General features: G+C 49.9%; 1 protein-coding gene across 1 annotated transcript in view; it reads left to right on the top strand.

Moving 5' to 3' along the window:
• Nucleotides 1-13726, top strand: part of LOC101659634 (serine/threonine-protein kinase DCLK2) — a 69079-nt gene that overhangs the window by 34273 nt on the left and 21080 nt on the right. The window contains exons 6-8 of the mRNA XM_045295818.1: nucleotides 1296-1353; nucleotides 8635-8754; nucleotides 8951-9097. Coding sequence (XP_045151753.1) covers nucleotides 1296-1353; nucleotides 8635-8754; nucleotides 8951-9097 — 325 coding nt within the window. The remainder of the gene's footprint in view (nucleotides 1-1295; nucleotides 1354-8634; nucleotides 8755-8950; nucleotides 9098-13726) is intronic.

The raw sequence follows: 13726 nt of genomic DNA, 5'->3' as shown, positions 1-13726 counted from the left end.
TCTTATTCTAAGCCTCTTTATTTAACTCTGGTGCAGGGATGCCACCCAAGTAACAAATAAAACATTTAAAATATTATTTCTAAAGAGTTTCCAGCCATCTGAGACAGTTTGGTTTACAATTTTAAGGGAAGAGCTATTTAAGCAAAAGGAATTTTCCTTAAAAAAAAAAAAAAGGAATTTTCCTAAGCCAGGCCTCCTCATCAGTGTGCACTGTGACGAGGTGGGCTGTTAGAAGGAACTGTACTTGGAAGACTGGTGTATTCTCCTCAGGGGGCTGCGGTGTAAGAGTTATTCTTTCTCATGTTCAGATGAACTCATGTTAAAGACCACTGCATTAGAGCAAATGACTTCAAGGTGTCACGTGTGGATGTTCACAGATTTGGACATGGTAGCACCAGACCCCAGGTGGTTTTTTGACTGAGAAATAGGTCATGGAAGTCATGAGACATTGTGGTCTTGACTAATGTGACCAATGTAAATACACATTGATTGAAAATTTTAGGATATTTTTATCCATTTTCTTAATTTTATCCTGCACCTCAGTGAGCTATTTTGAGGTCTGAGTATGGAAAAACTGTTTGATGTTTAGCTCTGATACAAAGGAATTTCAACACTTCATGAATTACTTCATAATATCACAATGACTAGTATTTGAAAGAGGAGCCTGGTGGTATAGTGGGATACTTGGTGGGCACCTAAGGCAAGAGGCCAGCAGTGTGAACCATCAGCCACTCCAAGCTGAGGCTTTCTGCTCCCGTAAAGAGTTGCAGTCTTGGACACCCACAGGGGCAGTTCTATCCCGTCCACTAAGGTAGTTGTGAATCGGCACCGAGAGTGGCAGTGAGAGTTTTCCATATTTATAAAAGGAAATGTAAGTAGCATTCAGGGTGGCTTGGTTTTGTTTTCTCTGCCCTGCGTACCTTCCTCCCATCACCATCAGTATTGACTCTGAGACATTGTGGAAGAAGCCAAGTCTTCATCCCCAGAGTCTGTGCTGCAGAGAAAACCGGAAAAGACGAGACCTTTCTGAGAGGTTCCCTGGTGGTACAGCGGTTAAGCAAGCTCTTGGCGACTGATGGAAAAGTCGGCGGTGAACCCACAGTGGCTCTGCGGGCAAAGGGAGGGCAGTCAGCTTCTGCAAAGACTCAGCCTTGGAAGCCTGCGGTGCAGTTCTGCCCCGCTCTGTGGGTGCATCAGTGTAGAATCTGCCCGTCAGGAGAGTGGGAATCTACTCAGTGGTAGTGAGCGGCAGCATCTTTACATCTTTCAGTGGCCTCTCTCTGGTTATTCGGCAGGTGCACTGGACAGGAGTTTGCCCTGAAGATCATCGACAAAGCCAAGTGTTGTGGCAAGGTACAGTGTGCATAACGCTTTGTAAAGAAACGGAAGCCTCGTGCTGAAGGGCTTGCTGTGGTGAAGGAATTTACACAGGAGAGAGTCACTGATGATGGCAGAGAAAAACACGGAAAAGTCTGTCTGTCATTTGGTTTTTTGCAGTGGTTTTCTGAGGCTGCTATGAAAACTTACCCCAAATTGGGTGGCCTGATAGACTAGCGATCTATCTCCGCAGTTCTGGACCTGAAACTTAAAACCTAGCACAGGTTTCTCTAAAGGATCAACTGGTGCCTCCTCTGTTGGCACCCCTGGGCCTGTGGCAGTATCACTTTAGCTCCGCTCTGACTCACTGCTGCCTCCTTCCTGTGTGTCTGTCCCTTTCCTTCTGTGTGAAGCCTCCTTTCTATTGCAGCAGGACATCTGTGGTGGCATTTGGGTCCCCCTGGGTCAACCAGGGTAATCTAACCTCAGAATCATTCATAGAATTACATCTGCAGAGATTTTTATTTTTCCCAAGCAAGGTGACACGCGTACATTCTAGGAATTAGGACTTGATATCATTGGTTGGCCATCATTCAGCCGACTACATGTATCTTCGCAGAAGTCCTATCTAGCGATTTGGGCGTTTTAACTCTCTGACTGTCATTATCCTCAGCAATTCTCACTAAGCCATCGGGGTGCCAGCTGTAGAGTCACCCTTGGCCAAGTGCATGAGGTGCTTACCATTCACACATTGATGCCCGCTGGGCATTTGTGATAATGCTAGTTGCTAGGTCGAGGGGTGGACAAAGCTTAAAGAACTCACAATTCCAGGGTCAGCTAAGGGTCAGCTCACTAACAATTAAAAGCCAGTAGGAAGAGAGCAGCCACTGGATCTGAGAGCAAGGGCAGGGCAGGGGTGGGGAAGGAGGGGTTGAGAACATTTGGGGGCACCTGGGCCAGTGCTGGGTGAAGAGGAGAGACTACTTAGATGAGATGAGGTATAGGTACAATCTTAAGTAATAAATAGGAGTTTGCCAAGAAGTAGGTTAAAAAGTTCCAGAGAAATGAGTGCATGGATTCAAAAGCTTTTGAGCAGGTGGACTGGGCAGGCTTGGTGACTGAGGGGATGAGGAAGGAGCGCGGAACTGGGCGGGGGATTCCCATCTCATTGAAACCCTGGAGGACCGAGTAGACCTGCCGGTTAAATCTGTCTCCCTTGGAGCGGCTGGTGGGTTTGAATGTTCAGCCTTGTGTTTCCTGTAACCCTGGTGCCTATGAGTCAGTCCGAATGGACTTGATGGGGAGAGTTTGTGGTTTTGTAGCCCGGTTTATTCCGTGAGTGACCGAGGCACAGAGGACAGCTTGGTGGAGGAAAAAATGGTGAGTTTGCTTTAGGAGAGATGTTCCTTTCCCTAATCAGTTTCTCATCCCACCCACCCCCATCCTAGATGTCAAAGTCAGCATGGCTAAAGAAAAGGCAGAATCCTTCGCCAAGTTAGCAATTTTCTTTGTCACTTTCTCTCCCACTGAACAATGGGGACACCACCATGGAATGATTCATATGCAAAGTATTTGGACTTCAACTAAAAAGTGATAGGTGATTGAATAAGGGGAGCTCCTCATGCTTCAGAATGAGAGTGATATTCGCATTGTGTTTTGAGATTTTCCTTTCCTGCAAAATGCCATGGAGAGAGCATTTGTGCGGATTGGAAAGCAGGGTGTGGGGACGGTGATGTGCTCTGAGAGCTGCTGTGTGTTTCGCCTCGCTTCTCGTGCAGGCAGCTTGAGGAGGGATCGCTCCTTCACGGGCAGTTTCGCAGAGATCATCAGAAGTTGGGAAACTAAGGCAGCCCGCTCCTGCATGCCAGAGAAACTCTCACTGAGTGCTTAGCCCACCGGACGCTGTCGAGCGGAATGCCGTAAACTGGCATAATGAGCACCCGTACAGAACCAGTTGGCATCGGACTCTCTCCGTGCTTGAAACCGAACTTGCAGGTGGCCCTTGGAGAGAGGCCACAGTACACACCAGAAGACTTTCCGTTTACCTTTATGGAAACAGTTAATAACTTTGGGGAGGTGCAGCCCCTAATATGGCCAGCCTTCCTGTGGTTCTCTCTGCCGTGGGTCCTGGTGATGGGGGCTGTTTCACATCAGCTGCTCAGAATCAGTTCCACAGACAGAGACCATGCATATAGCTGAATCGATAGACTCTTCCAATTTTAGAGAAAATGGGAAACGGAAAGAAATTAAGCAGTAGATAGATTTGCTTTGAATTAAAATACCTACCTTGCATTTCATGTTCATGAGCATGGTAGTAATGGCTACCATCATTGCTTCACCCAGAGAATGCTAGTTTGCTAGTTTGTACGTGCTCACTGACGCTTTCTAGTGTGCTTAAGGGAAGGCTTGGCACAGGTGTTCCAAGAAGGGGAAAGACATGCCCAGGTGAGGAGGGTTTGCCGGGTCTTTCTTTTGTGTCTGCGATCACAAGGTGCAGCCTGCTTCCCTAGGGGAGGGACCGGGACCCTGCCTGTGGCTCTGTGTTGCAGCTCTGTGACTTAGACATAGGGGATTTGGAAACAGCCTGTAGCCAGCTTTCCAGGTGTGCACTGCCAAGCTTGGAGACAGCCATTTCTCGGCTGGATTTGAAGGCTTCCTCCGCACTAAGCCAGGGCTGTCATTACAAGGACCACAGCGTGCCTCGCCCTTGGCCTGACCCGGCCCAGGTTCTACCCCAAAGCAGTGTGATTCTAGCCTCTGTCCATGTATTTCAAGTAAAATATTCTCAGCAGCCATCATTGTCATTTTGAAAATGTCCGATGTGATTCTATTGAAACATTTCTCTTTGAAAGGTGATGTGTAGTACAAAAAATCTTATGTGTCAGAAATCGAGTGTTGGATTCCTGCCCCAGAGGACTATTCGAAGGATACAGTGTAAAACTATGTACGTGCTTTGCCTGGGGACTGAGATGTAGTGACTCGATGCATGGGCAATGCTGGTTCTCCCCTGGCTCCCACGCTCTTTAGCACTTGCTCGGTCTATTTGGACAGGGGGCAGTGCCTAGGTAGTGCAAATGAACATACTCCACTGCTAACTGGGAGGTTGGAGAGTCAAGTCACTCAGCAGTGCTTAGAAAAAAAGGTGTGGTTGTCCCCTTCTGAAAATCGCAGCCACTGACAACCCCTGTGGAGCACAGTGCTCGTCTGGCCTGTGGGGTTGTCATGAGCAGAAATCAGCTCAAAGGCAACTGGTTCCATGGACAAGCACAGAGCACTCAGTGCTCTGGAATCGGGGGTGGGGGGACTTACAGGAGGTGTTCTCTGCGTGCTGTTTGTTTGCTTTCATGTGTACTTTCCTCTCCTGTCAGAAAAGTTGTGAGTTGGCTTAGAGCAGTGGTGCTCAACCTTCCTAATGCCGTGACCCTTTAATACAGTTCCTCATGTTGTGGTGACCCCCTCCCAACCATGAAATTATTTTCATTGCTACTTCATCACTGTAATTTTGCTACTGTTACGAATCGGGTGACCCACAGGTTGAGAACTGCATACATGGTGGATACATGAAGAGGAGAGACACCAGAAATGAGCCCCTGAAGTGGGGTAACACGATCCTGTTACCGCAGTAACTCACTCAGACGCACTGCTTCTATCAAGTTGATTCTGACTCATAGTGACCCTACAGGACAGGGTACAACTGGCCCTGTGGATTTCTGAGACTGGACCTCTTTACGAGAGAGCTGGGGGAGGAGAGGTAGAGACAGAGAGACTGTATAATTATACACACCCACATAGCCACGAGGTGAGGCAAAAAGGATCACTGCACAATGGAAGTCATGGTGCTGTGTCTCGGCATATCCTCCTTCTGGGGCTGCGTACTCTTAAGGAGGTGGATTGATACAGCGGCAGTGCCAGCAGGCTCAGACATCAGAGTGATGGTGAGGATGGTGCAGGCAGACTGGAGAGTGCGGCCGTGGTGTGCACATGGTATGCCCTGACTCCACGGCACCCTGACAGCAGCAGCAGTGACCATGCCCCCAAGAATGCCCCCCTCTTTGATAACCAGGTCAAAACAGCGGCTTTGGCATCCTGGAGAGCCTCAAACTATGTTCTTTCTAAATGTTCCTTGTACTAGGGGGCACGAAAGAGTCTGAAGGGGCAAGATGAGGGCCGTAGAGCGGAGGAGGTAAGGTCCCCAGCACAGTTCCTGTAAGTCAGCCCTCTCGGCCCAAAGAATGAGCAGGCACATAGAGTGATGGGGGAAAAGCACTCTCTACACAACGTTCCTGGCTTTTTCTCACCAGTGCAGTTTTCTATTTTCTCAAAAATTTTCCCTACTATGCCCCCATGGTCATCCATCCTTCTGAGAAAATCTATCCTAATCCCTTAGGAGCCAACCCCCCCCCCCAAAAAAAAAGTCTCCATTGGCTTCTGAGTGACCCTCTGCCTTGCGTTAACTGACCCATCAGTTAATGCACTGCTTGCAGGCACCCTCACGAGACTGAGACAAGTGTATTACTGAGGGGACTTGTCTGCAGCCATCTGCTGACCACAGAGACATGGGCGTGCGTGAACTGGCACCCCAGCAGTCATACCTCTGGACTTATCCTTATATAGCTAGACTGCGTGAGAGGACAATTAGTAAATCTTTACAGAGCATTCTCTAAACGCAAAACAATGTATTATTAAAGTTGATGATCCACCAGTGTGGCATGGTTGAGAGACCTTCAAGTTTCATAATAAATGAGAGCAATAATTGTTGGTGATTCATGGGCTGCGGCGTATGGAGGGTAATTATTGAATTCTGTGAGTAAACTTTTGCTGCTGGGATGATCCCAACTGCATTACTCAACAGAACTGAGAGAATCAGGTGGTCTGTTCCGAGGAGAAGTGATTAGAGTTAAAATGAGAATAGTGGCCCCCGTGGGGCTGTATGTTTCCATACTTCTGAACTATCGGATGAGAAAAGAACATTCATGAGGGACACGATGTCACAAAAAGTCGTGGAGGAAGGACGCCTCACTGAGTGAATCCCAGTGGAATGCCAGTTCACATTGGTCACAGTTTAAAGGCAAATATACCCATATCTTTTGATGCCGGAAGTGGCATGCCATCGCCTGCCAGGTTTTCTTACCTGCCTAGTGTGCCAGTACTTTGTGTGGGCACAAGTTTGAGTGTTGAAATTCGTCGCTTAGAAAACCATAGGGCTAGTGTTGGGGCCATGCTTACCAGGCTGTGGAAGCTCTGTTTAGGTCTTTCCTGCATGACTAATAGGAAGGGAAATAATTCTCCTGGCCCTTGGGGGGCTGGGTTTTAGCATGGCATACGGATACCTAAAAGAGTTAGTGCATTTTTGGCATATCTATGTCACTCAAAGAATACCTGTCACAGGTGACATTGTATGGGTTCTGGCTGAGGTACAAGCCTGTAAAGGGGTTGGCAGGACTGACAGACAAGAAGGCACTGTGCTCTATGTGCAGGGCAGCACCATTGAGCCCCTCGGAGGGAAGTTAGCGGGCAAGTTCTCTCTTGTGCTGGCGGTGCTTTGAGGGAATGGTGTGGGGTCCACACTGATCTCCTCTGGCTCCCCAAAGGAGGAGAATCCAACTCCACATCTGCCCGAGACTGATTGGCACACGGCAGAGGTCACATGTGCTTCCCCCGCCCCCCTCCCATGCTTTAGCGTCTTTGGATGCCAACCATCCCTCCACCATACTCTGCTGTCCTACCAGGCAAGGACCACACAGAACTCACAGACAGTGCTCACGACCAGGGGGTTAGTAGGGAAGCTCAGCAGGTACAGAAGGTTAAGGCTACAGTTCTTATGTCCTCAGTGCCTCTTCTCAGCCATGGGGGCAGACATATCTCTCTCGGGTGCTCAGGCTTGGCCTCTGCCTTGTTCTGTGGGATGGGAAGCCCACTGGCCACTCAGCAGCAGCTTATGGAGTCTTTGCTGCCTCTGCCACTCAACACGCGCTCCACTGGTGGCTCGTCTTTCTTGACAGTCATGGGATTTGTCTCCCTGCTTCTGAGATGGCTCGTTCTGATACCCAGCAGAAAGGCAGAGTGATATAGTGATCAATTCCCGGGTTCGAGGCAGCTGTGTTTTGTTTGCAGGCTCCCCATCCCATCACTGAGTGGAGTGATAAAGGCTCTGGATAGAAGAGCCATGGCAAGTAAGCCCCACTCTTGTCCTGTCCTTGGGAACCAGTGGGTTGGTGTTGACATTAATCTGTGCCAAGAGAGGCCTTTAGCATCAGGCCCTACAGGTTTCTTAAATCTGTAGGATTTTTACAAAACGGATTAATAAGGGTAGATTGGTCTATCGAGTGGCTGTTGTGCCCCAGGCATTTTTTCATACATGATGTTATGGAATCCTTAGGACAACTCCCAGTGAAGTTATCATGAACTTATCCATCACTTTGTAGATCAAGTGGTTGAGAAGCAGTGATGACTAACCCGTCCAAAGCCAGGCTGTGCTTCCGTGATGGAGCCAGGCCCATGCAACTGTGGAATTAGTTTGTGAGCTTCTTTGATCGTGAAACCTTACGGAGCATATTTGTTCTGCCTTGAATGATTCGTGCACATTTGGGGGTGTGGCATTGGTTGCAGGCTCCACGAGATGAGGTGCCAGCCCCCCTTCCCACTTCCTGCTCCCCCTGGCTCCCTTCCTCCTCCTTTCCATTTCTTCCAGCCTGCTGAGCTCTACCTCTGGGCAAATGCTGTCCTGTGATCGCATAGATTTGATTGTTCTAACGATCATGCACCCGCCTGGCGTTTCTCTCTAGATCTGTGTCTTGTTTGGGTGAAAGTTGACCCACGGAGGTGAATTCCATTCCAGGCCTGAAGGGTGTCTTAGAGCCATCGTACCCTGTGTCCCATTACTCCATGCGCCTGGTCCTTGGATGATTTGGGGGTTGTTTCCACATTTGTTACAGGCCCCCCCTCTTGTGTTCCCTTCCAAAGTGGTCACCAGTGGTAGGTGGGCACCATCTAGATCTGGTCCCATGGTGCTGGAGGCTGTGGTTCAGGTGGGCATTTGGGCTAATTGTTTCCAGGTGTCTTTGATTATTTGAAAACTCTTTTCATTCCAGACAGGGAGAGACCATTAGTTGCACCTTCGGTAGCTGCTTTTAATGACTCCATCACTACCCACCAAAGTAGGATGTCGAACATGGTTTCTGTGATCTTGGTGTCCCCGTTAACTGTGATCCCGAGTCCCTAGACCCAGTGGTTCATTCTCTCCAGGTGATTCTGTGTGTTGCCTCTAGCCCACTGACAGGGCGTGCTGTGGCTTCTGACCCACCTCTCATTTGACAGGAGCACCTGATCGAGAACGAAGTGTCGATCCTGCGCCGCGTGAAGCATCCCAACATTATCATGCTGGTCGAGGAGATGGAAACGGCCACGGAGCTCTTCCTGGTGATGGAACTGGTCAAAGTAAGAGGGTGGCGAGAGTTGTCTCCCACGCCTTACAGTGTTCTCCAAGGACCTAATCCGCAAAACGCTTTTGCTACCCGGTGATGCCCATGCTTGAGGATTTGTCCGTTCCCATTCCCCGTGGGCTGAAGCACCGTGGTGCTTACCCTTCCTAGGGTGCTCGCATGTGCTCTCTCCCGTTCTCTCTTTCCCTCAGGGTGGAGATCTCTTTGATGCGATCACCTCTTCTACCAAGTACACGGAGAGAGACGGCAGCGCCATGGTGTACAACCTCGCCAACGCCCTCAGGTACCTCCACGGCCACAGCATCGTGCACAGAGACATCAAGCCGGAGAACCTCCTGGTAGGCCTCTCCGATTTTGCTGTTGACCTTTCATGTATTTATTTTTCTGTTTCAACCCGTGCCTCTCTCCTTTTTACATGATCTTCCTCATTGAAGGCCTGGGATCGAGTAGGAGGAAAATGTGACACAAAACTCAGACTCATGAAAAGGACCGGGATTACTGGTCAAACAGAGACGAGTGGAGCCCCTGAGACTGGGACCCTTAGTCACCCTTCAGCTCTAGAACTGAACTCACCCTGTGGCTCAATATTCAGCCACTCACGAGACAGGTCTCTAAGGGGACTGCCAACACTAGTGAGGTATGCACACCTGAGAACAGTGTTTCCCAAAGTGGGTGATAGCACCCTGGGGCACTGGAACAATCCCACGGGGCTGGCTGTAAAAGCAGATCTCTCACTGCCATTGAATCGATGCCTGTAGTATTAAATTTAAAAAATTGACGCCGAGGGAGGTGGGGGGCCAGCCCCCACCCACTGATACTACTTATACTACTCGGGTTCAGTAATACTACTTCTGGGTTCAGTAATGCACAATTGTACGGTTGAGATATATAAGCATTATATTAAAGTCACTGAGAGCATGAGAGATAGTACAATAATACAGTCAGACACATTACATGATCGCATTGCTCACCTCAGCCCAGCTTGGTGGTCCACGTGGAGAGAGGGGGAAGGGAAGGAAGGGAAGGGAACAAGGGAGAGGGGAGTGACCAGGGAGTGAGCAGCCAGGAGCTCAGAGTCAGAGAGCAAGATCTATATTGCTGGCTCACACCTATATACCTTTTGGGGGCAAGCCAGCCCACTAATTACAGGTAGAGACGTACATCACAGGAAGGGGCTGCACTATAGGTTACACAGCAATGAGAGGGTGGTCTAGGGGGTGGTCTCTGGGTCTCCATAGGAACATTATCAGTAGGGTGAAAACTCCGCCTACAGGAGCCTGTCCATTGCCCCCAGAGGCAGGGAGCAGGCCCACCCCTGTGGAGGGATGAGACAGCAGTCTGGCAACTGATTGCCCTCAGTGGGGGAATGCCTGCGCATCTGACCTCCCCCCACAGATGCCAACTCATAGTGACCCTATAGCACAGGCTAGAACCACCCCTGTGAGTTTCCAAGACCCCAAAACTCTTCCAGGAGTAGAAAGCTCCACCTTTCTCATGAGGAGTGGCTGGTAGTTTTGAACTACTGACCTTGCCCTTAGTGGGCAACATGTGACCACTGTGCCACCAGGGTTCCTTCCACAGCATGTGCCTACGCTTTATTTTGCATTATGGACTCTAGTACAAAAATGTTTACTTGCGGGGGGGAGGGGGGGGCGGGTGGAGGGCTGCTGGTAATTTTTTTTTTTTCTGAAAAGGGGACAGTAGGCCAAATGAGCTTGGAAGCCTGTGCCTTAGAATGATCACCATCTGAGATGAAAAGGACAGCAGAATTCAGAATAGGACAGAAGGACAAATGGAAGCAGGAAGCATGGGGAGCAAGGGGGATAAGTAATGTTTCATTGTGAGGACTGCAATTAATTATGCCACCAAATACGTATGACTTGTTGAACAGAATTCTGATCTGATCTGCTCTGTAAACCTTCACCCAACGAAACTCACTGCCGATTCCAACTCATAGTGACCCCATAGGACAGGGTAGAACCGCTCCTGTGGGTTCCTGAGAACTGTAACCCTGTATGGGAGTAGATAGCTTCATCTTCTCCCCAGGAGCGGCTGGTGGTTTAGAACTGCTGACCTTCCAGATCTCAGCCTAATGCCTAACCACCAGGGCTCCCTGGACGTAAAACAGTGGGGGGCGCTCGTTCTGTGATAACCTTGTCCATTTATCTCAATTGTGTTGTTGGGATCTGCCATTAAGTTGGCCCAACTCTTGGCACTCATGGCAGCACAAACCCTACTCTCATAGGGTTTTCTCAGCTGTAGTGGTTACAGAGCAGCCTGCCAGGCCTCACTGTGTGGAGCTGCTGCATGGTTTGAACCACCAACCTTTCAGCGTGCAGCCTGTCACAAACTGCTTGTTCTCGTTGGGCTCCTGTCCTAGTTATCTAGGTGTGGAAATTAAGACACGGGGATCCTAGTCTCTCTTGCTTAAAAGTCTCAATTCCCCCGCTCCCCTCTGTTCTGTAGAAGAAAGTCTTGCCCACTTTGGGGTTCAGGGACATCGAAATCGGGGTCCAGTTTCCCTTTCTGACCACTTGTTCTGTTTCTACACTTCCTGCCCACCTAGCCCAGCATGGCACCTTACCTTCAAGGTGTATTTAATTCACCTTTGGGTTGTGGCTTGGTAACTCAGCATAACTTGCTTATCAACCCATCCTTGTACCTAGAAGATGCTGGAGAAGCCAACTGAGGCGTTCTTGCCCACCCTTCCCCTACAAGAGGGTTGGCTTCTTTTATACCTTTCAAAACTGAGTTTCAGTACCAATTGGCACCTTGGGAGCAAAGCCTGTGCCTCATTAAATTTTACATCCCCAGTGCTGTGGACAGTGCCAAGGAAGCACACAGTAGGCAGAGTTCACAGCGCTGGCCGACCACTGGCAGCCACTGGCTAGCTAGCAGCACACCTGGCGCTCAGACCCATGCTTTTTAACTGTCCAGTGATTGCACATCACAGATCGCTGTTAAGAGCAATGAACATTGATGTACAGGCTGTGGGGCCATCCGGGGACTTTTTGCTAGGCTAGTAGTGTCTGTGTTCCTTCCCTGGTAATAACAGCCGGTGATTTCTGAGTGTCTGTTTAAAATGATGTGAGGTTTTTTTCAAACTGCCTTCTACCCTGAAGAGATTGTATTTCTTCTCTATATGTTCCTATTAGGGAAATAAATATCCTTGCCATGGAATAAAAGATGTGTTATAGACCCAGCTTTATGAACTCTGAGGAGAGTCATAAACAGCCTGGGGCCGGAAGCAGGGGTATGGCGCTGCCTCTCCAAGCAGGCTTCTTGCCCAAGGCAGCCTCGCAGTGCCCAGCGGGCCCAAGACTCCTGGCCCAGCTGGTTGAGCTTGACCAGGGGCTTCAGGAGAGCACACCAAGCCAAGCAAAGGCCAGACACAGCTCCCACCAAGGAATGAGGGCACCCCCTAAATGTCTCCCTGCTCTCCATCTCCCAGCAGAGGCTGTGATGTGGGGTGGTGGTTGTTTGCGTTCTCTGTTAATATGGGAGCCACAAGTCCTGGGGAGCTGCAGTTACTCTGCAGCCAGTCAGACTGAGGCTCTGATGCTGAGGTCCAGCAAGGACGATGACGGAGGCGCTGGGGCACTCTCAGGAAACCCAAACTTAAACAAACGCCCTGCCATCGACTTGATTTGGACTCCGGGGGACCCGGTAGGCCCCTGTGGCTCCCAAAACTGCGAAAGCCCTTCTTTCTCCCGCAGAGCAGCCAGTGGTTTCCAACAGTTGACCTTGTAGTGAGCAGCCCACCGCTGCTCCACCAGGCTTGCTCCGCAGGACAGCGGGGCGGCTGTTTCCAGCTTGTTGCTCCAGTGCACCCTGCTCCCCTTTCGCCCTTTTGGCTGCTCACAGTTTCTCAGTTTGCGCAATCGCTCCTCACAGGCCTTCTTCCCTTTCGCCCTTCTGTCACCAGGTGTCATGGGCAATTAACATAATGGGCATCCATGTCTCCAACCTCATTTGGCTCAGAAAGTTCCAGTAAATTGGAATCAAATGCCCAGGTCAGCTCACCTGTCCTGGGTGCTCTCAATACCCTGTACCAGCATCATAGTGCTCCCCAGCAGGGAGGAGGCCGGGGAGGAGGAGGAAGATCATAACACTGATGTCCAGACAAGGCTACATTGGGAAACAGAAGGGCATGACATCAAGTGGGATCCCCAAGTGGTGCAAACAGTTAGCACACTTAGACACTTAACCCAAAAGATGGAGACCCATGTCTACCCAGAGGCACCACAGAAGAAAGGCCTGGTGACCCACTTCCCCCAAAATCAGCCATCCAAAACATTTTGGAGCATGGCTCTACTCGGACACACGTGGGGCCACCATGAGTCAGAGTCAGTCTGACGACAGCTGGTCCTGGTGCTATCAGGCTTCGGAAATGGGCTCCGCTGCATGCTGTCTAAGCAAAATATGTTCCCGTCATTGACACCTCCCTGGATCTCTGGGCAGATTCTAGGTTCGGTCTGCAGAGGAGCGAGGACGTGCCCTGGAGGATTGAAAGGTCAAGACAGAGAGTGACTGCCAGCCTTCTCCTGCTCAGAAACCTAATTCAGTTTTAAACACCAGGGCACTGTGGACATCTTATTTGCATCCCCCATTCTGGTAGCTCGGTTGTAATTTAAACCCCTGCCAGCAGAGATGTATGGGTGGCCATGTCAGGGAGCACAGAGGTGGCCATTAACACTGTGAGTTACAGCCCAGTGGTGCCCTGTCAGAGGTAACTAGGAGCGACCAGTGATAAATTCAGTGTTGGAGGAGTTCTGGGGACGGGCGAGGGGAGAGCGCTGGTTTCTCATATTTGAAGCCCTTCTAAATCACCGGGCTGACATTTTATTTAGAGACCGTGCAGTGTTTACTCTGTATGCGGGATCTGCCATCCTCGGAGTTTTTATTTTTGCTATGGGCAGCTCTGGGCGAAGGGGGTGTGTGTGTGGTGTGTGTGTGTGTGTGTGTGT

Source organism: Echinops telfairi, unplaced genomic scaffold (genome assembly GCF_000313985.2).
Source record: "Echinops telfairi isolate 266 unplaced genomic scaffold, ASM31398v2 ScPeMD7_5868;HRSCAF=6743_1, whole genome shotgun sequence".
Lineage (NCBI taxonomy): Eukaryota > Metazoa > Chordata > Mammalia > Afrosoricida > Tenrecidae > Echinops > Echinops telfairi.
This window is presented reverse-complemented; position numbering and strand designations above follow the sequence as displayed.